The sequence below is a fragment of the Talpa occidentalis genome, unplaced genomic scaffold (genome assembly GCF_014898055.3).
Source record: "Talpa occidentalis isolate TD23 unplaced genomic scaffold, MPIMG_talOcc4v2.1 talOcc4.9, whole genome shotgun sequence".
Classification (NCBI taxonomy): domain Eukaryota; kingdom Metazoa; phylum Chordata; class Mammalia; order Eulipotyphla; family Talpidae; genus Talpa; species Talpa occidentalis.
Genome location: NW_023605305.1, coordinates 117,211,874 through 117,234,023, shown reverse-complemented (window position 1 = coordinate 117,234,023; position 22,150 = coordinate 117,211,874). Strand labels below are relative to the sequence as shown.

Below are 22,150 nucleotides of genomic sequence, written 5' to 3'. Positions count from 1 at the left end.
TTATAAATATTTTAACATTACAGATTGAGAAATAGAAATAGAACAAATTAAACAAAACTCAGTAGAAAGAATAAAAATCAGAACAAAATAAATGAAGTAGAACTCTAAACTATAAGGGCAAAGATGAATGAAAACAAAAACTAGTTCTTTGAAAATATAAAATAGACAAAACTAGACTTAGACTCACTGAGAAATAAAGGGGGAGAAAACTATTAAACAGAATCCAAAAAGAAAGAAACGTTACAACAAACACATGAGAACTACAGAGGATCAAAGAGACAATTATGAAAGTCTTTATGAAAAACAGTATAGAGGTAGGGCCTCCCCTGGTGGCGCAGCGGTTGAGCACTGGGCTGCAAAGCTGCCCAGCTGCCCGCAGCCTCTGCAGCGCAGGTTTGATCAGCCTCTGCAGCGCAGGTTTGATCCCCGCCTGCCTGGCCAGGGTCCCACATGGCCCGCAGACATTTCCTGCCACTACCGCTGCTCCCCTCAGCAGTATATTTTCTCAGTCTGCCTGTTCTGTTCCCCGCTCTGGCTCTGGTGAATTCTCTCACCCTCCCACACTACTGACTGCACACAGTGCTTGTATAAATAAAGAATAAATCTTTTTAAAAAAAACAGTATAGAGGTTGCTCAAGTTATTAAAAACATATATACCATAAGACCCCACAATTGCATTCCTAAGTATAGACCCACGGAATACAAAAATACAAAAACATTTGAAAGGCTATATGCACTCCTATGATCACTGCAGCATTATTTACAATAACCACATTATGGCAAAACCTAAGTGTTAAATGACAGAGGAGTGGATTAAAAGATGTACTGTATATAAACAATAGAATATTATACATCTATAAAAAAAGATAAACTTGTACCATTTGTGACAACACGAATGTGACTGGAGGGGATGATTCTAAGTGAAATAAGTCAAAAGGAAAAAGACAAATACCGGATGAATTCATACATGTGCAATATAGAGAAACAAAACAAAGGAACTGATAGTATATCCCAATAAAGGGTTGGGATATATCTATTGAGTTTTAATTTTTTATAAAAATGAACTTCTTTAGATTTGGTCAAAATACATTTTTAATTGAGTATAATAGCTTTACGGTCATGTTCATGATGTTTTGGGTAGTATAGGATCTCTCTCTTCAGGTAAAATCAGCATAGTAAATTTTTACATAGCAAAGAGTTTCAAGCTTTTCTAAGATTTATAATAATTTAAATTTTAAGAATTTTATTGAGAGAAAATGCTATTGCAATCTATGAAGCTTCGAGAACAATAGAAAATTTTAAAATAGAAATCTTTCAAGTTGAATCTTCCAAGCTGACACAAACTACATTGTATATGTTGACATTTTATTAAATTTTACAGTGAAAAAATAGACAGAGGATCCAAATAGACCTTTTTCCAAGGAAGGCATAAAGATGGCCAACAGCTGCATGAAAAGATGCTTGTATCCCAAATATCAGGGAATGTAAATCGAAACCACAAGCTGCCCCATCAGACCTGTTAGAAAAACTGTGTAGCCCCTCATCTGTGACTTCACCTTCCGTGCAGTGGCATGGAAATATATTGAGAATATCATATCCACTATCATTATAGTAATAGTATGATCTTTCCATTTTATTGTGTTGTTTAACCTCTTAATTCATCTTATTTATAATATTTAACATAGCTATATATGTTTAGGGAAAATATGGTTTATATATGTTAGCTACAAACTGAATTCTAGGTGTCAACAGGGCATACTAGGATGTCTCTCCTGCAGAGAAGTGGGAGAGCACTAAAATGAAAAAGGCAAGAGACACATCTAGTGCTGGCAAAAAAAAAATGTGGAGAAAAGGGGACACCCCCGCACTGTGGTTGGAAATGTGTATAACCACTAATGGAGGTCCCACAAAAATTAAAATAAAGCAGCCATATGAAGCAGCAACTCCCCATCTGGGTATTTATCCAAAGAAAAAGAAAACACTGATTCAGAAATATATGTTCACCTATGCTCATCACACCTCATACACAATGTGAATAAACTAAGGTGCAAATGATGGATGGATGGATACTGGAAATAGGATGTGTGTCTATGTGTGTGTGTTTGTATAATGGAAAACCCTCAAACAATTTTTAAAAGATGAAAGACAACATGGATGGACGTGTAGGGAATAATACCAGGGAAAATAAGCCAAACATGAAAAGACAAATAACCTATGAGTTCACTCACATAGAAATCTAAAGGCAAATAAGACACAGTGAAAGAAAGATGGTCACAGGTGGAGTGATCCTGGGGTTGTGGTGAGATGCGTGAGGGGTCAGGAGGCTACACCCTAACAGTAAACTTGCTGTGATTCAGTGATCACTTCACAAGAATATGAATGTACATCACTAGGGAGTATTCCTGAAATACTACAATACTTCATGTCATTTATTACTCAATATAAAAACTGCAAAACATTCTATATTAACACACATAATACACACATAATGTAGAAATAAATTTTTGCTCAAAAATTCCAGGTCAGGTTATTAGAGCAAGCATTGTTTTGGGAAATGTCTTAAAATTTGGAAGAATTAAGTACTTTAAAACACACATTGTATCACTTACAATGATAGATTTTGAATACATGTAAGTCCTAGTGCAGAAGATTGCTTAAGGGCATCACAGTTCCTCTTTCTAAAGATGTGCATTTTGAAAATACATGATAAATGTTAAAAATTATGATGTTATAGTTTATCATAAGGTATGTGATTATATATATTTCCCTTTATTTCTCAACATAACTGTTTACTAAGATGAATGTATAAACACATGCTCTATTCCATTTCAAAGCAAATGGCAAAGTATTATGGGTTTACATTACATACAAGAAAACTCCACATTCGTCACACTCTGAAAACCTTCCTAAATGCTCTAGTGACGTCCTTGTTCCGCAGGCTGTAGATGAGGGGGTTGAGCATGGGTGTTATGATGGTGTAGATCACAGAGACCACTTCTTCCTCTACAGGGGATTGGTAGGACTTTGGCAGAAGGTACTTGATGGTGGCAGCCCCATAGAAGAGCAACACCACAGTCATGTGAGAGGAGCAAGTAGCCAAGGTTTTCCTGAGAGCCTGGCCTGATCCCATGCCCAGAACAGTAGAGAGTATCTTTCCATAGGAGCCCAGAATGGCTGAGATGGGAGGTAGGAGAAAAATTACAGCACTGACATAAACACCCTTTTCATACTGGGAAGTGTCAGCACAGACCACTTTCAGGAGTGCTGGGATCTCACAGAAGAAATGATGGATTTCCCTGGAGGCACAGAAAGGGAGTGACAGAGTATACACCACATGGATCAAGGCATTGAAGAATGCACCCAGCCAGGTCACAAGCACCAAGAGCAGACAGATCTTGGGACGCATGAGGATGGGGTAACGCAGAGGCTGGCAGATGGCCACATAGCGGTCATAAGCCATGACCGCCAGCAGAAGGAACTCTGAGCCACCAAGGGTGGTGAAGAGAAACATCTGGAAGCTACATCCAACAAAGGAGATGTGGTGGTCCCCAGATAGAAAGTCCACTGCCATTTTGGGGACAAACGTGCAGATGTAGAGGAGATCCATGAGGGACAGCTGGCTGAGCAGAAAGTACATGGGGGTGTGGAGAAGAGGGTCAGCCCAGATGAGGATGATTATTATGGTGTTGCCCAACAGGGCCACCAGGAGATCCAGCACAGTGAGTGTGAACAGGACCCAGGGCACCGGGGTGCCGTGGAACAGATCGAAGAGGACGAAATCACTGCCTGAGGTCTGGTTGTTCAGCCATGCCATGCTCGTGCTCCTATTTGGTAATTTGCAATTTTTTTTGAAAACATACTTCACAGTCTATAATAAAATTTACCAAATAAAATCATACACTGCTTTCTGATATCTCAAATTCATTTATATCCAAACGTATCATCTTGTTCTTTCAGGAAAACAATATATGTGCCTTTCACTAACAGTCTTAGAGACCACACAAGACTCTACCACATGCAGAGAAGCTCTTGTGTGCTATGTTTGGGTCAGGTGCTTAGTCCTCTTTCTTATCCATAGGATGGAGCATGTACGGACAAGGTGCACAAACTTCAAAGTGAGAATAAAGGCAACCTATTATCAGTTACTTCTTTTCCACAATGACTTCCAATTAACTCCAGAAATCTCACGTCTTGGAAAAGGGAAATAATTTTTTTCTCTGTGGATTCATTTTACAAACACATAATTAAATAGGACTTTTGCTTGAAGCTGCACAGTTACAGTGCGTTTTACAGATCCAGTCCAAGAAGCAAGCTGCCTGGGGAGGAGAGTACGGAGGACTCAAGCGTGCAGACCTGGACACAGTGACTCTGGGAAGGAAGAGGGTCCGAGGGCAGCAGCTGACATAGAGACATGCCTGGCAGGAGCAGACTGCACGTGGGAAATGCGCTTCTGCAGAAAGCAGAGTGGACTCACTGCTCTGCTATGGGAGCACAGCAGCAACTACAGGGCTAGAAATCTCCAGGGATTTCCCCTCTCCTTTCTTTTCTTTCCTGCTTGGATTTGTTCCAACTTGAGCCTAAAGCAACTTCTGAAGTGACAAGGACAGGAGAAAGCACTTTCCTGAGAGTATCTTGGGCTTCAATTCTGTGTGGATGAAAATATTCAGGTTGTTATAGTGACAAGCTACTTTTTTTCCTAGAAAGGATGTAAAATAAAGAATTTTCATATATTTTAAGTCATAATGAGAAAACAAAAAAGCTTCATATTAAGATCATATCATTGAATCACTGAGTGCTGAAAGCCGCTATTGCAGGTGGCATCAGTGCTGTTCAACAACATCCAGAGCCCCTTGTGAGGTGCCACATAACTGAATTCACAAAACTCTAACACACAGGACAGGAATGACACCTGCTGTCCCTGCCCACATACGCAGCGTCCACAGAGAGATGAAATGGAGGTAGCGGTGTGCAATCATGTGGACTACGTGGGGGAATCTATACATGAACAACCCACAATCCCCACACAGAATTTGGCAGATTTGACATTATTTTACATAAAATAGCATGTATTCTATTTCAATAAATAAGGGTATGCAAGGTGTTTTAAAATTAAATACCTTTTAGAGATTAAATAAGCCAGACAAAGTGGGGGGTGTTCCAAGGCCCTTCATTACCACACCACATACAAAATTCACCTCTTTCCTCAGCCTTTCCATTCCCAGGGAAATGAACAGCATACAGTGAGAATTAAAAGAGAACCGTAGAGTCTGCCACCCCACAAAGACATTCATGGAGCCTGAAATTTTCCTTATTTCTAAGAACACAGGGCAGTCACTAGCTTCTCAGCCTCCAGAGAGAGCTAAGGAATGATTCCATTTTATAACTTAATTTTGTACTGATATATTAAAATGAACTTTATAAGGAACTTAACATGCCGCTTTTTCTAAATACACTTTATTGGCCTCCAAAACACCAACAGATTATTTCCAAAAGAGGTTCTTGATTAATGTATACGAGGCCCATCAATGCAAAGTGGTAAAATACGTCATGCAAGTTTGTATTTTGATGTTTACTTAAAATATGGTCCACATGGGCCTCCCTGGTGGCGCAGTGGGTTGATCGCAGCCCTGTGAAGCTGTCCGTAGCCTCTGCAGCGTGGGTTCGATTCCTGGCCAGCCAGGGAGATGCCCACATGGCACGGCAGACCTCTCCTGCCTCTCGCCTGCTGCTCCCCTCAGCAGTGCTTTCAGTCCTTCTGCCTGTTCTGCTCCCCGCTCTGTCTCTGGTGAATACGCTCACCCTCCTGCGCCTGTGGCCTGTACCCCAGCTCTTGTATAAAAATAAATAAATCTTCAACAAAAAAAAAATATGGTACACATTAAAAGAGGAACACACAGAGGCAGATATAGATGCATCTATGTATGTGTGCATGTGTACAGAGTCCCATGAAATACTGCCAATGAGAAAAATTAATTGGTAGTGAACTCAATTACATCCTGAAAATGATCTCTTTTAACTGAGGCAGGTGAGTAACAATTCAATCAAAAAATAGTGTGTGTTTAGAGAATACCACGGGGAAAGCTCATGTAATTTTACTTAAGTGCAACACGTCAAGTCCCTCCAGTGTTCAAAATGTCTTTCAGGTTAAGACTGAACTATGAGAGAGACAGCTGATATGAACAGGTTCAGTCTTTCTTACATAAAATTGACTGCTTCCCTGACCCTGGAGTTAGCATATTGTACCTCTTTGAAAATAAAATGTCACCAGATTATCAACCTTCAATCAGAAATTCCCTTTCTAGATAATATTAGTACAAAAATTACCATTTTAAATAAACTAAACTGCTTATGCTGAAGGAATAAAATGTGAATAATTTATAGATGTGCAAATAAATTTAATAGATGGGTTTTTCTGAGGTTTCCCATTATACACACTAGGAGAGAGCATCCTATATTAATCAGCTTGGAAGGGTAACACACCTCTTCACACATTTCCAGAGAAAAACACTCCTACTTACTCACAAGAACAAAATCAATGCTGCTTATGAAGTGTTGCTGATACATTTCAAACTTCTTCCAGGATCAGAATCACAAGGCCTGCCCAAACGAGAGGATAAATACCTTGAAGCCAATGCTTCAAAACTCCAGGGTCAATGTGTCCTTGCACACTCAGCCATCAGAGACACTGTCCCCAAATGCACTCGGTCCCTGAGGCAAATGTGTAGCAATTATCTCCCCATCCTCATGACCCCAAAGCACTGATTACAGCTCTCTCCCATGTATGTGCAGCCTCTGCCTCAGGGAATACACCTGGGTGAGTGATGTGTGCTCAACTGGAGCAAATATCAATTTCAAACCAAAGATACATCAACTTGTCGCCAGCTGTTTCAAAATAAACTATCTATCAAAAAAAGTTACACATTTTAATTTGTAATGTTGTAGAAATACTTTCACAGGTTTTTGGCCGTTCACACAAGCTGGGGTGGAAATGCTGCAAGGTGAAGGTGAACCAACGGAAAGGGAAAAGCCCTGTGACTGCAGTCTTGGCAAGGAAGGTGCGTGGCTGGTGGAGGGATCCTCATTCATTTGGACAGGGGCCAGGAGCCACACCAGGTCCTCAAGATGAAGAGGGATGAAAGGTTCCCTCCTGCCTGTGTGAAAGAGCACAGAGCATTCTCTTTGAAGCAAAGGCAAACACTCTGGGAGAATAATCTTCACCTGAGCCTTAGCCCAGAAGGATGTTTCCCCAACAACAGCTCAACACACTTTGCTCACTCACCTCAGGAATGGGAAGGGAAAACGTAATTTGGAAGTTCACTCTTGGGGACACACAGCCTATGAATGCCTGAAATTTATTCCTAAGATAATAGGCTCAAGACCACACAATTAAAAGGGCCCAATGAAGGCCTTTGCTCTCATGTAACAGAAAATTACAAAGGTGGTCATTAGCATTAGAAGCACAGTCAGATAGCATACAAAACTGCAATTATCACAGAAGGAATTGAAGCAAGTATGAACAATATGCTCGTAATCAAATGGATAAATTACACAACAAAAACATGGTATCACGGCAAGTAAACAATGGCAGCTGTAAGAAAGAATCAACATGAAGTCCACATTGGAAAAATGCTTCAAAGTAAAAATATGATAATATACAAGGGAACAAAGATGAAATAATTTGTTGTCACTGGTAAGAGGCATAAATTGTACACTATGAAGAGAAGAAAAATAAAATTTTTAATTTTTAAAAAGTTTAAGAGAAATAAGGAAGCCTTAGATGGGACAGTCAGTCAAACCATCAGCTGAGAAAATAATCAAGCAGCTTCAATATTTGTCCATACAAGATTTCCCAAATAGAGAAAAAAAAAGGGGGGGGAAGGTTGGGGGACATAAGACCCAAGACGTTTGGGGTGATATCAAAGACAATTAGGCAAGAGAGAGCTATCAAAGGAACCCAAGTAGGAAAGAAGTGAAACTATCATCCTATTCAGGTGACAGGATACTATGTAGAGTCTTCGAAATATCCACAGAAAACTAAAACAATGCACGTGTTTAGTGAAGTTCCAGATTACAAAATCGATACCCAAAATCAGCAGCCTTACTATATGCAAACAAATCAATGTTAAGAGAGAGAGATCAGGAAAACCATTCCATGTGCAAATGTGCACACGCAAATTAAATACCTGGAAATGAGCCTAACAAAGGGGGTGCAAGATCGCGCCAAGGAAAACTACAAAACACCGAGAAGAGAAGACCGAGAACTGCAAAGGTCCTCTCTGCTCAGGGACTGGAAGAACCAACGCCAGAAAATGGGCTCCGACCAAAGCAATGTACAGATTCCGCGCAGCTCCCGGGCACGTCTCATGACAGTCTTCACAGAAATGGGCCAACACTGGTGAAGCTCACGTGGACAACCACCGCCTGCACAGCAGGAGGCCTCAGACTCCCGGGGGAGGCGCAAGGCGCTGACTCCCCGACTTCCGAGGCCACCCCAGAGCGACTGCAGGAGAAACCGGGCTCCCAGATCCACCTGGCGCGAGCAAGGGAGCCCCCGAAGACGACGGCCAGGGAGGAAAGGCGCAGGTCCCTGGGGAATCGGGAGGGGAGATGACCGAGGGCGGCGCGGGCCGGCCGCCCCGGGAAGCTGCGGGGACCGTCCCGGCGACAGGGAAGCTCGGAACCCGCCCGGCGCGCCCTCCGGCCAGCAGCGAGGGGAGACGCAAAACCAAAGCCCAGAGCGAGCTGGAGATCCGGGGGCGGGAAGGCCCCGCTGCCGGCCCGGCACCCCCACCCCGGGCAGGCACCCCCGGACCCAGGCGGACTCCCAAGGAGGGGGAACTGCCCGGGCATCAGAGGAGAGAAGGGCTCCCCGAGACCCCGGGCGCCCAGGCGGGCGCGAGCCGTGCGGAGAAGCGGGCGCCCGGGAGCACGCGGGCCTGGGCCGCCCGGTCCCCGCACCCGCGACCTGGGGCTGCGGCAGCCACGGGGGCGACACCGAGGGGACGGACCCTCGCCGGATCATCGGAACCAGCGCCCGGGCGCAGGAGCGGGTGCAAAGGCGCCATTTCGGGGACACTGACGGGGCCAGCGCCCGCGTCCTGGACCTGGGGGCTTGGAACTGAGCCCGCGGGCAGGAAACTCGGGGCTGGGATCCCCGTGACAACAGGGTAGGGGCAGACACAGCACCCCACGCCACGGAGGCACCACAGCCACCCCTCCCTGCTCCCCGGAGACCCCGGGGAGGAAGCACAGTTCGGGGGACACGAGGAAAGCTCTCCGGCGCCACCCGGTGGTCAGAACAAAATCCCCGACTTCGTGACGGGTGGCAGCCGGGGGTTCCAAAACATCCTCAGGCTCTGCGAGGGGGTGGGCCACGCAACATTGGGCTTCACGGAAACGAGGTGTGGCGCGAGACCCCATTCCGGAACTGCGGGGCGGGCGTGGGCTCCAGGGCAAGGACACGCCGCGACGGTGGGCACGGCGCAGGGGACGGCCAGCGGCTTGGGTCTGAGCACTAGAGCCAGAACTCAGGGCGCGGGACCCACAGCTGCAGGCGCGGCCCGCGGTGAACACGGGGTGCACACAGCGCGCAGCGCGAGGACGGGCCTGGGTTGAGGTCGCCCCTCCGGCCCTCGAGAACCACAGGGAAAGCACAGGCTGCGAGGAGCGGTCTCTGGCGCCACCTCGTGGCCGGAGCAAAATCGCCAACTAGCTACTTCCCCGGGAGAGCAGGGCGAACACGGAGCGGGGGCTGTGAGAGACGATGCCCAGCAGCACAGCCAGGGCATCAACACCCCGGCGGCGTTTTGGCAGAACAGGGCTGGACTTGACTGGTAAACAGAGTCCAACACCGCGAAGGCGCAATCCAGAGAGAGGCACCCCAACGCCAGTGGCACGACGACCCGACACGTAGAACTCATTAGAAAGCAAACAGCAAGAAGAAGGAAAAATAGAAACAACCAAGCATGCCCGCAGGAGAGGGACACGCCGCAAAAAGAAAATCAGTCACCTGCCTTCTTTGTCGGTCTATTGTTTCCCAACCTTCTACTTTCAGTCTGTGTTTATCTTTTGTGGTTAATGTGTTTCCTGGAGACAGCAGGTTGGATTTGTTTTTTAATCCAGCCTGCTACTCTGTGTCTTTTTATTGATGAGTTTAACCCATTTACATTTAGAGTTAATATTGATATGCTGGCATCTGTGTTTGCCATTTTGTTTGTCTTTTTTGTGATTTTATTCCTTGCTCTATTCCTCTGTTGGTTTTGGCTTTAGGACTTCTTGTAGAATTTTTTGCAGTGGGGGTTTAGTTGTGATGAATTTCTGGAGTTTCTGTTTGTCTGGGAAGGTCCATATTTTTTCTCCGTAGAGGAAGGAGAGCTTTGCAGGGTAAAGTATTCTTGGTTGACATTTGCTGTCTTGAAATTTGCTGAAGATGTTACTCCATTCTCTTCTTGCCCATAATGTTTCTTCGGAGAAGTCTGAAGTTAACCTGATTGGTTTTCCCTTATAAGTTATCTGTTTCTTCCCCCTTGCCAGTTTCATTATTTTTTCCTTGTCTTGGACTCTTGCAAGCTTTACTATTAGGTGTCTTGCTGCAGTTTTCTTTTCACTGTGGTAAGTGAGATTTCTTCTCACTTCTTGCATGTCTATATTCGTTTCCTTTTTCATACTTGGGAAATTTTCTTCAATTATCTCCTTGAATAATTTCTCAGTTGCTTTGTCTCTCTCCTCACCTTCTGGAATACCTTTAACTCTTACATTTCCTCTCTTCATGTAGCCTGATGATTGTCTAAGAGTCTCCTCATACTGCTTCATTTGCACTTCCCTCTCCTTTTCTCTTTTGGTTCTTTTTATTTCTGTATCTTCAATAGGACTGATCCGTTCTTCCATTTCATCGATTCTGTTTTCATTGCTTTTCCCAGAGTTCTTTATCTCCTCTAGTAATCTTTTAATCTCCTGCGTTTCTTTTCTTTTCTTTCCTAAGGTCTCAATTTCATTCTTCAGTTCAGTGATTATTTGTCTCAAATCATGTTTTCCTTTTCATTTTCTTTCTGCTTTTTAATCATGATGATCACTAATTCTCCATCTGATAGGCCACGAAGTTCGTCCAAGTCATTGTTGAGCTCTGGTGGCTGTATTTCTTTTTGTGGTGTGTCCTCCTGTGGGATTACTTCGTTATTTATACTTTTCCTTCTCCCTGTTATTTGCTTTCTTTTAGTTCTATGTGTTGGGGTGCTGTGCCACTGGTGTTGGTGGGCGTCTCTTTGGAGTGCTCCTTTAGGTGTGTCGGAAACTGTTTACCAGACTGAGACCAGCACTGTTAGGCAAAAACTCCAGGAGGGTGTTGATGCTGTGTTGCTGGGGACTGTCCCTTACAGTTCCTTCTCTCTGTATTTACTCAGTTCCAACAGGGAATCAGCTAGTTGGTGATTTTGTTCTGGTCGTGAAGTGGTGGCAGAGACCCATACTTGCTGACCTGTGCTTTTTCCCAGTGGTTCTCTGAGAAACAGAGAGGGGGCAGAGAGGAGCACCTCAAAACAGGGGCTCTTATTCCAGCTGGGTGCTGTGTCTGCCCCGTGTTCACCCTGTGCTGTGCCCGCAGCTCTATGGATCCCATGCCCTGAATTCTCCTCTCTAGTTTTCATTACCAGGGCTATCAGATCCAAAACGCTGGCTGTCACCCTGTGCAGTGACCGCTGCTATGGGTTGTCCCACGCCCTGGATCCTGCACCTACCTCTCAGTTCCAGGATGGGGTCTTGCTCCACGCCTTATTTCCCTCCTTATCCCCATTTGCATGGCCCACCCTCTCACAGCCTGAGGGTGCTTTGGGGATCCCTGGTTTCCAACTATCAAAATGTTGGTGATTTTTTTTCTCGTCACTAGGTGGTGCCAGAGATCTTTCCTACTGTCCTTCCAGAACTGTTTTTCTCCCATGGGTCCAGGGGAATAGAGTGGGAGTGGCGTGGAGCGCCTCAATGGCGTGGAGGTGCTGTGTCTGCCCTGTGCCCCACTGTCATGGGGATCCCATGCCCGAATTTCATGCCCTGGGTCTCTGTTCCTAAGCCCTCCAATCCAGGATGCAGGCTGTAGCCCAGTTCAGTGACCGCAGAAACGGCACCTTTTGCACCCCGCTCCCATATCCGGGCACCTGGTTTCTGATTACTCAATGAGGGACATTCACCTCAATGAGGGCACCAGCGCATCTCCCAGCAAGACTAGGTCGCAGGCGCTGGGACCTGGACAGCCAGGATTCCCAATCTGTGTATGCTTTTCGAGCTCTGCTTTTCCGCACAAGCTTACCGGCTGGCCTTGGGCTATTTGTAGGTCTCCATGGAGTCCTTGTTTTCCTCTAATGGCACCTGGAGCTATTCACTCACCTCCATAGCAATTACTGCACTGATCTCCACAGTTCCAGTTCACAGGGTGCAGTGCCTGAAATAGTTCCTTTCCACTCACAGTCCCGCCTGATGTGTAGTTTGTTCTTGTTGTTTGGTTTTTTTTTCCTCCTTTCTGTTGCTGACGTTGTGGGTGGCGGAGGGTAGCAGGGTGCTGAGATTTCCTCCCTTCTCCTCCTCTATTATGGCAACTTTCTTCTTCGGGCAGTTTGCCAGAGTCGCCTGTTTATCTTCCATGTCCCAGTTCTCACAGGGACCTCCCTGTTAACTTTTTCTTTTTATGGGAGGAATTACTCACAGTCTTTCCCCACCACCACGTTGATCACTCCCCCTCAATATTAATTCTAAATTTAAATGGATTAAACTCATCAATAGAAAGACACAGAGTAGCAGGCTGGATTAAAAACCAAAAGCCAACCTTCTGCTGTCTCCAAGAAACGCATTTAACTACAAAAGATAAACATAGAATGAAAGTAAAACATTGGAAAACAAGGCTACAAGCAAATGGACAAAGAAGAAGGCAGGAACACCTGTATTTATACCAGGTGAAATAGACTTCAAATTAAAAAAGGTACAAAGAGACATAGACAGACACTACATTATGATCAAGGGGACAATACATCAGGAAGATATAACACTCATCAACATATACTCACCAAATGAACAAGCACTAAAATATATTAGATGATTATTGTCAGCTCTGAAAACAGATATTAAAGAAAATGCAAATATAGTAGGAGACTTCAACACCCCACTCTCACCAGTGAATAGATCAATGAGACAAAAAATAAACAAAGACACTAGAGCCCTAAATAAAGACATAGAACTCATGGACTTAACAGACATTTATAGGACACTGCACCCAAAAAAAATCTGAGTACACATTTTTCTCTAGTGCGCATGGATCATTCTCCAGAATCAATCGCATACTGGGCCACAAGACAAACATCAACAGATACATGAAGATAAAAATCATTCCAACTATCTTCTCTGATCATAAGGTATCAAGTTAGAAATAAATCATGAAAAGAAAACAAGGAACCCTCCCACATCATGGAGATTGAAATCCACACTACTGGAAGACCACTGGACTAATGAGGAGCTCAAAGAAGATGTTAAAAAATACTTTGAGTTGAATGACAAGGAGGACACCACTTTCCAGAATGTATGGGATGCAGAAAAAGCAGTAATTAAGAGGAAAATATATAGCAATACAGGATCACATCAACAAACAAGAAAGAACTCAAAGAAACAACCTAATCTCACATCTCAAAGAGCTAGAAAAAGAACAACAAAAATCCCTAAAGCCAGTAGAAGAAAGGAAATAATAAAAATCAAAGCAGAAATAAACAAACTGGAAATTAAAAAAACAATCCAAAAGATCAATGCAACCAAAAGTTGGTTCCTTGAAAAATATTAAAACAGACAAACCTCTAACCAGGCTCACAAAGAAAAAAATGGAGAAAACAATAAATAGGATTACAAATGAGAGAGAAGAAATCACAAAAGACTCAGTAGAAATCAAAAGAATAATCAGAGATTACTATGAACAATTATACGCAAACAAATTCAACAACCTAGAAGAAATGGACCAATTCCTACAATGATATAATCATCCAAAGCTGGACAAAGAAGAAATAGAACAACTAAACAGACCAATTGAGGCAGTAATCAAAGCACTCCCCAAAAACAAAAGCCCAGGCCCAGACGGCTTCACAAATGAATTCTACTAAACGTTCAGCAGTGAATTAGTGTCTATCCTACACACGCTTTCCAAAAATTGAAAAAGAAGGAATGCTACCAAATATGTTCCAAAAAGCCAGCATCACACTAATACCAAAACCCAACAAAGACAGCACAAAAAAAGAAAATCACAGGCCAATCTCCCTAATGAACACTCATGCAAAAATCCTCAACCAAATCCTTGCCAACAGAATCCAACAATGCATCAAAGGGATAGTACACCATGATCAAGTGGGATTCATCCCAGGGGCACAAGGATGGTTCAACATACAAAAATCAAGATGTGTAATACAACACATCAACAAAAAGAAAAAGGAAAACCATATGATCACATCAATAGATGCTGAGAAAGCATTCTACAAAGTCCAATATCCATTTAGAGGAAGGCCCTTGAAATTCTTGGGATAGAAGGAACATACCTTAACATGATAAAGCCACATACGACAAACCCACTGCCAACATTATTCTCAATGGCGAAAGCTGAAGGCCTTTCCTTTAAGATCAGGAACAAGACAAGGATGTCCTCTCTCACCACTGCTCTTCAATATAATACTGGAGGTCCTAGCCAGGGCAATAAGACAAGAGAAGGACATACAAGGATTCCAAATAGGGAAAAAAGAAGTAAAACTATCACTATTTGCAGATGATATGATAATATACATAGAGAACCCTAAAAACTCCACAGAAAAACTACTCAAAATAATCAACCAGTTCAGTAAAGTAGCAGGATATAAAGTCAACACACAAAAATCGGTAGCCTTCCTATACACAAACAATCAATTGGAAGAAGAAGAAATCAAGGACGTCAATCAAGCTTTCAGGAAAGTTTTCAAAATATGACAATATAAGGTTTCCTGGTACCCAATGTAAATACACAATGGCGATGGTGTTTGCTTTGAATGGATAGAACCGGTTTTTATATTCTTTTGCAGCCGATGTCACCATCAGTGTAGACGTGGTTATTAATATGACATGCAAAATATATTTTTATTCCTATGTAATTTTTCATATATGGCAATTTTCAAAGCGTATGGTTCAGAGGGAGAAGAGCCAAGTCATCTTGAAAATTTTGTCTTTAAAAATTTAGATAGATTCCAAAACTACCGTTGTAAAAATACAATGATTTATTTTAAAACATAGATAGTTTTTATAAATTTTGAAATTTTCTCTTAAAATAGTATACTCTTAAAAATACTAGCTATAATTCACTGACCTGGAATTTTGAATGAAAATTTATTTCTCCATTAAATATATTAATACCATTTTTAACATTTTGGGTTTTCATACTAATAATTAATATGCAATAATAGTTTGGATTTTGAGTACAACACAGTGATTTGCCTGTGAACTGCTCATTCACACTTCGTTACCCCACACACCACAGAAGGCAACTGTGAGGGTTCATCCTCTTGCCTCACTTCAGACGCCACCCACACCCCACGCCCACTTTCATCTGGTAGCCACCTTTCATTAGTGATCATCTATTCTCTCAACTGTGGGGACACTAGGAGCCTCCCAGTCAAGTGTCAGATCTGGCCACCAGGGTGCACCTGCCACTGAACAGCCACATCCCCACAACAGCCCAGGGGCCGGCCCCCGCCTGTACCCACCCTTGGATGCTCAGCTCTGCAGTCAGGCTTCTACCATTAGTTTTTAAGTTGGTCTTTCTCTGACTCTCAGTTTGGCATCTCTAGATTCTGCACATTACTGGCCCATCTGGTATCTGCCCTTCCCATCTGATGTATTTCGCATAGCATCATCCCTCTGCTCTGTGTCTCGTTTGCTTTTAGATTTCCAGGTGAGTGAACCCACAGGGCATTTGTCTCTTCCTCTGACTTGCTCCCCCCCAGGACATCCAAGGTGTCACATATGGTGACATTTCAACTTTTTAAAAATTGTGTGAGGGTCTCCCCATACACAACATGTACACACACACACACACACCATACCACTTCCCTACCCACCCACCCATCATTGGAACCTCCGTTGGTTCCCGTGTGTGGTGGTGTGAGGAACATAGGTGATCATATATATTTTTTAATTAGTTTTTTTCTTTTCCTTTGGATAAATACCCAGAAGTGGAATTGATGGATCATATGAATTTTACTGTAATTTCTGAGGAATACGTGTCTTAATATACTGATCCCCAACAGTGCATGGGGGTCCCCTATCCCCACACCTTTGCTCACACTTGCTGTCCCTTGTCTTCATCACCACGGTACTCCCCCTTATCCAGGCCCATCCTCCCAAGGTCCCCAAGTGGAAGCCTAAAAATCAGATCCTACCAAACTGGACAGCAACTATTTTTCCTAAACATACTCAGCTGTGTGAAAGATTAATGTACAAATTAGGCAAAGTCAGACATTCATAATGAGCAAAGTTAGAAAAGATCGTTGTGTTAACTATTGATCTCTAAAAATATCTCACTGTAGGTGAGTGATTTAGAGTTCCTCCAAGGAGCCCTCTCAGGGCTGCTGACCGTGGCAGAAGTCGCAGCCAGTCCTCGGGAGTGATGGGGCAGCTCACGTGGCTTGGAGTGGGACACTGAGCGCCCTCCCCAGCTGGGACACTGGGCGCCCTCTCCTGCACCTGAGCGCCACCTTCATGGCTTCCTTGGCAAAGGCCTATTTGGATCCTTTGCTGTTTTCACACCATAAAATTTAATCTCTGAAATGCGGACATGTGCACCGTAGCTTGTGTCGGCTGCAGGTTCAACTTTAAAGATGTCTACTAGAAACCTCTCTAGTGGGTGAAGCTCAGTGTTTCTAAATGATGACTTCAATACAATCTCACGCTCGTTCACATTATGACAAATCGTAGAAAACCTAAACTGCTGATAACTTTATAAACCTGACAGACACATTCTGACACCATCACTGACATGCTTTCTACTATTTTCTTTAGCTAGACTCGTTGATGTAACTGCTCGTATTAAACAGCTGTGTTTTATTGCTCTTTATGACGGTCACAAACGGCCACATCCCTCCTTGCAAGCGAAGCGTGTCCCGTCGCAGGTCAGCCACACCCCCCTGGTCCCTCCGGGCTGTGCTCGGCTCGGCCGCCCTGACCGCCCGCCGGGAGGGCGCCGGGACGCGACCCTCCGAGCAGGTGCCTGGCCTCTCCCGGCACCCGCCTCACGGCACTGCGGTCACGCGTGGCCCGGGGTCCTGGGTGCGCCCCTCTGCGCGGCGCCGTGCCGGGCGCGAGGGGTGGCGGGGCCGCCGCGAGGGAGAGGACCTTGGCCCTAAGGAGGCGTCCAGCTCCTCACCAGAGCGCGGGGCTGCCTGCGGGGGGGGGGTGTCTGGCCTGTCTCACACTGGGGTGGCCCCTTCCCCCCTCGCTCCAAGCATCCTCACCACAGATGCGCCTTGCGTCTCGCCAGAGCCGCCTCTGCGCCCGCCAAGGGGTGAGAGGGTTTCTGTCGTTCCTCTCCGGGAAGGGGTCAGTCCCCTGGGCGATCTGAGCTGTGGCCCGAGCCTGCCCCCGAAAAAGCCCACCGCGGGGTGGCCACGACCCTTGACTGTGGCGGCTCCTGAGAGCAATGTTACAATTGCCACAATTTCGCATTAATATTGGGTGGCTGTGCTGTTTTGGCACAATCAGCCCTCTGCCCCTGCGTGCTGGACTGGACAGTCAATGACGGGTAAGATCAGAAAGTAAGTTCTGACAACCTAAGACAGGCGCAGTCCCCGAGGGGATTTAATGGTTCCCACCTTTTTGTCTATGGAAAATAACTGGAACAAACAGGCCTAGGAGTTGTTGAGGCACCACCAAAACATGTTGTTAATCATTACCAGTTACTAGGCTCATAGTGAAGGAATGCAATTATGGGAAACATGTTCTATTACTTGTAGTAAACAATATAGCCAAATACAATTATGAGGATAAATAGTAAAATATAGGACATATAAAAATAGAATGATGATAAGAAAGTACAATCATAACAATGAATCAGAAGATCTAGAACAAACCTCCATCGAGGAGGGTAAAATATGAAATGTTCTTGATTTATTCTTGATTTCTTGAAAAATAATAAACAAAATGTAATGTTATGTGTCACGGCATTCACGTATACCTTGATAAATGATTAACCACATACTGTGTGAAACATAATGAAACAATTACTGTAAAAATGTATAAAAAGAGAAGACTGCTTTCAATAAATCGCACTCAGATTTTCACTCTCCCTTGAGTGTGTCTGTGTGTCATTCTTTCTTGTCCCTCGCCCTAATTCCTTCGACCACCTTTTGCTCGTTCTCACTCAACCCTGAGATTGTCTCAATCTCCCGCCACCGCTGGGCTGGTCCGCGGCACTTGACGTCAGTTTGCACGGCTTCGTGGAGGGTTTATCACATCTGTCTCTCCAGGGAAGGCCCAGAGTCCTCCTTGGGACGTCCTTGTCCGCTTCTGGTCTCCGAGTAATGTGGGCCTCACAGAACGGGTCTGGGGGCGCTCGCTCCTCCTCGGTTTTCAAAATGTGTGAGACACATGTTCAGTGACCTCACAACTGAGAGCCCAGAAATAAACCCACAGGGGAAGGAAAACTAACTGATGACCAGAGAGTCAAAAGCAAACAAGGGAGCAAAGAAGTCTCTTCAAAAATGGTCTGGGAAGGGCCTTCCCGGTGGCGCAGCGGCTGAGCGCTGGGCTGTGAAGCTGCCCGCAGCCTCTGCAGCTCCCGTTCCATCCCCGGCCACCGGGAGAGGGTTCCACATGGCGCACAGACCTCTCCTGCTGCCCGCTGCTCCCCTCAGCAGTGTACTTCGGTCCTTCTGCCTGCTCTGCTCCCCGCTCTGGCGCTGGTGAATTCTCTCACCCTCCCGCGCTTCTGACTGTACCCAGTGCTTGTATAGATAAATAAATAAATCGTCCAAAAAAATGGTTCTGGGAAAAGGCACAGCCACACCCAAAATCACGACACGGCCCAGACAGCTACCTAACACACAGACACGAATTCAAAATGGATTAAAGATTGCTGGAAGACGAAAAACCAAAAACTGCCTCGATGATGTGCTCTTTGTCACAGGCCTTAGAGATGTGTTTCAGGCTCAAATCCAAAGGGCAGGGCAACAAAATCAAAATTAAAAAGGGATCACATCTACTAAAGTGCTTCCGGACAGGAGAAGAAAAGAAACTATGGATAAAATGAAAGGCCCCCTACCAAGTGGGAAAAAGGATTTCCACATCACATCTGACAGGGGGCTCACATCCCGCTCTATGAAGAGCTCCCGCAACCACACGAAGAGAAGACAAGTCAATCAAGACAAGAAAGGAGATAAGAGCCTCTCAGAGGAAGACGCGCAGGCAGACCACAGGCACAGACAGCAGTGCTGGAATATTCAGCTGTCAGGTGAAGGCTAATCACACAATGGAAGTATTACCTCGAGGAAGACACTTTGTCATGAGCTGAGGCTACACTATATAGTGGTGATTGCTCCATTTCATTAGGATTTAACACTTACTCACTTATAAAGCATTAATTTGTAAAGTGATATTAACACCCAAGAAAACAAGAAAACACAGTCTTGTACAAGAAAACACAGTCTGTGTAGCTTTGCTGCCATCTGCGTGTCAGGCACCCCCTGGTGTACAACAATGGATAAAGGGGTACAGATTCAAACAGACGAGAAACACGTGTTGGCAAGATGTGAAGAGAAGGGCCCTGCTCGGCACTGACACTGGGAATGCAGAGACTACAAAGCCTATGGAGGCCCCTCAACACTGAGGAAACCCACGACGTATCAGCATTTCCACCTTTGGGCGTTTATCCGGCAGAGAGAAAGCACCCCTTCATAAAGCCATGAGTCACCCAACCCCACACACACAGGGGCACACAGGGCAGGCGCATGGGACAGTCCAGAAGGGCCAGAACCGCCACCCACCCGCCCGGCGTCCCGACAAGGGAGCCCCAAAGAGCCCAAAAACGCCAAAACCAAGGGCAAGAGCAACACACACCCAGCAACAGGGGCCTGTGGGCTCCAGCCGATCAAGGGAAGTGTCCATGAGAGCACGGGCCACCCTGGGTTCTCACCTGTGGCACGATTCCAAGAGACCTCAGGCTTGGGAACCATCACCACAGGGTTTCTCTTACAAACAGGGGAACAAAGAGCTCACTGTGTCCACAGTAGTGCCTTCTCCCAAGAACAGCACCTTCCAGAAGTACAGGCAGAGTTTCAGGTACATGGAAACAGAGCTGGACCACACTGGTCAACAGGGATGGTCACCAGGGCCAGAACCGCCACCCACCAGCCCAGCGTCCCGACAAGGGAGCCGCCAAAGAGCCCCAAAATGGAAAACCAAAGGCAGGAGCAACACATACCCAGCAACAGGGGCCTGTGGGCTACAGCCGATCAATAGGAGGGATGGGCAGCGCTGGCCAGTAGTGATGGTCACTACTGTCCCAGAGGCGGTATCAGAGAACCCAATGTCCACAGTTCTCTGTGAGAGCTTGGACGACGCCAACGACAAGCAGCTTATTGACACACCAGCCCCGCCAGGGCCTTTGGTGCTCCCTTCAGGCCTTGGAACACAGGCCCGAGGCCCCGTCTCTGCAAAGGTCTTCGGCTTCTCTTCCCTCCTCCAAGGTCCCAGCTGGATTCTTCTCTTCTCTCCTCTGAAGCTTCTGGTGCTCCTTTCCTCAGCCTAGAACCATCACACTACAGCCCCCACCAACCCTGCTTCTGTCCTCTCTCAGGGGGCACCACCCACAAGTCTGATTGGACCATTTTTCACTCCTGTGGCTACTGGACCATTTAGCACCAGTCAGCTCACAGCTCACACCTGACTGGCCCACCCCACAAGCCAGGAAATACCCACAAAAGGGTGGTTGCTGGGCCCTGAGGAGCCATGGCCAGGACTGGCTTGTGCTGGAGCAGCAGGAGGAGAGACCAGCCCCACTGCTGTGCTCTTGCCACTGAGGTGGCTGGTTGCAGATTCAATGACACCATCACCACATGGGGACTGACTAAGATTCCAGTGATGCATGAATGGACAGGGGACGGGGTGGGTGAGTGTGTGTGTGTGTGTGTGCGTGTGCGTGTGTGCCCACGCATGTAGGTAGGATGATGGCATATAGTGGAAAACCTTCAAACATTTTATTAAAAAAGCTGAGTGTCATCCTATGTGACAGCACGGGTGAGCCTGGAAAGAAAAATGCCAAGAAATGGGTAAGCAGGAAAAGACAAATACCCATGAGTTCATTTAAAGGAAATTGACAAAGAAAACAAAAGTAGACAGAGAGAAAAAGGGGGGTGGCCAGATGGAAGCGGGGGTTGAAGAGTGTGAAACAGATGAGGTCAAGAGGCTACATCCTAACAGTTAAGTCTGCATGGGTAGCAAATGCCCAAAAATAGATGACTGGATCAAGAAGATGTGGTCCATATACACCATGGAATATTACTCAGCATTCAAAAAAGATAAACACATGCAGTTTGCAGCAACATGGATGGCGCTGGAAGGGATCATGCTCAGCGAAATAAGCCAGAAAGAAAATGAAAAATACCGGATGGTCTCACTCATAGCAGGAATCTAGAAAACTTAAATAAGGGACAGGGAAAAGGAATAACTATAAGAAAGTGATAATCAAAATAAACAAAAAACTATGAACCAGAGACACTCTATGGGGGTGGGGTGCGGGGAGGGAAGGGATTGGGGTCAAAATAAGGGATTGTAATTGAATGGGGAATATAAAAATAAAATTTATTTTAAAAAAAAGTCTGCTGGGTGGGATGGTGACTGCACTGTGGTCGTTTCAACACGTAGTTGAGTATCTACATGTCACATCCTAAAGTCATGTGATATATTGTGTCAGTTTAGAGTTTAGGTCTGGAAAATAAACATTCCAGACATTAAACAATGTACACCAACACATATAATAGAGCAACAGTTTCACTCTAAATTTCCAAGCCAGGTTTGAGAGAAAGCATCGTTTGGGGAAATGTCTATAAATCTAGAAAGAATAAATATTTTAGAATATCCATGATTCTGACGATACATCTACATGCTCAGTACAGGC

General features: G+C 45.2%; 2 protein-coding genes across 2 annotated transcripts in view; both read right to left on the bottom strand.

Moving 5' to 3' along the window:
- LOC119236022 (olfactory receptor 2T27-like) overlaps positions 1-22,150 on the bottom strand; it is a 292,093-nt gene that overhangs the window by 174,196 nt on the left and 95,747 nt on the right. The gene's annotated exons all lie outside the window — the stretch shown is intronic.
- LOC119236929 (olfactory receptor 2T27-like) lies at positions 2,885-3,814 on the bottom strand. The gene has a single exon (XM_037500861.2). It carries the CDS (start codon positions 3,812-3,814, stop codon positions 2,888-2,890), a length of 927 nt encoding a protein of 308 aa, XP_037356758.1. The 3' UTR covers positions 2,885-2,887.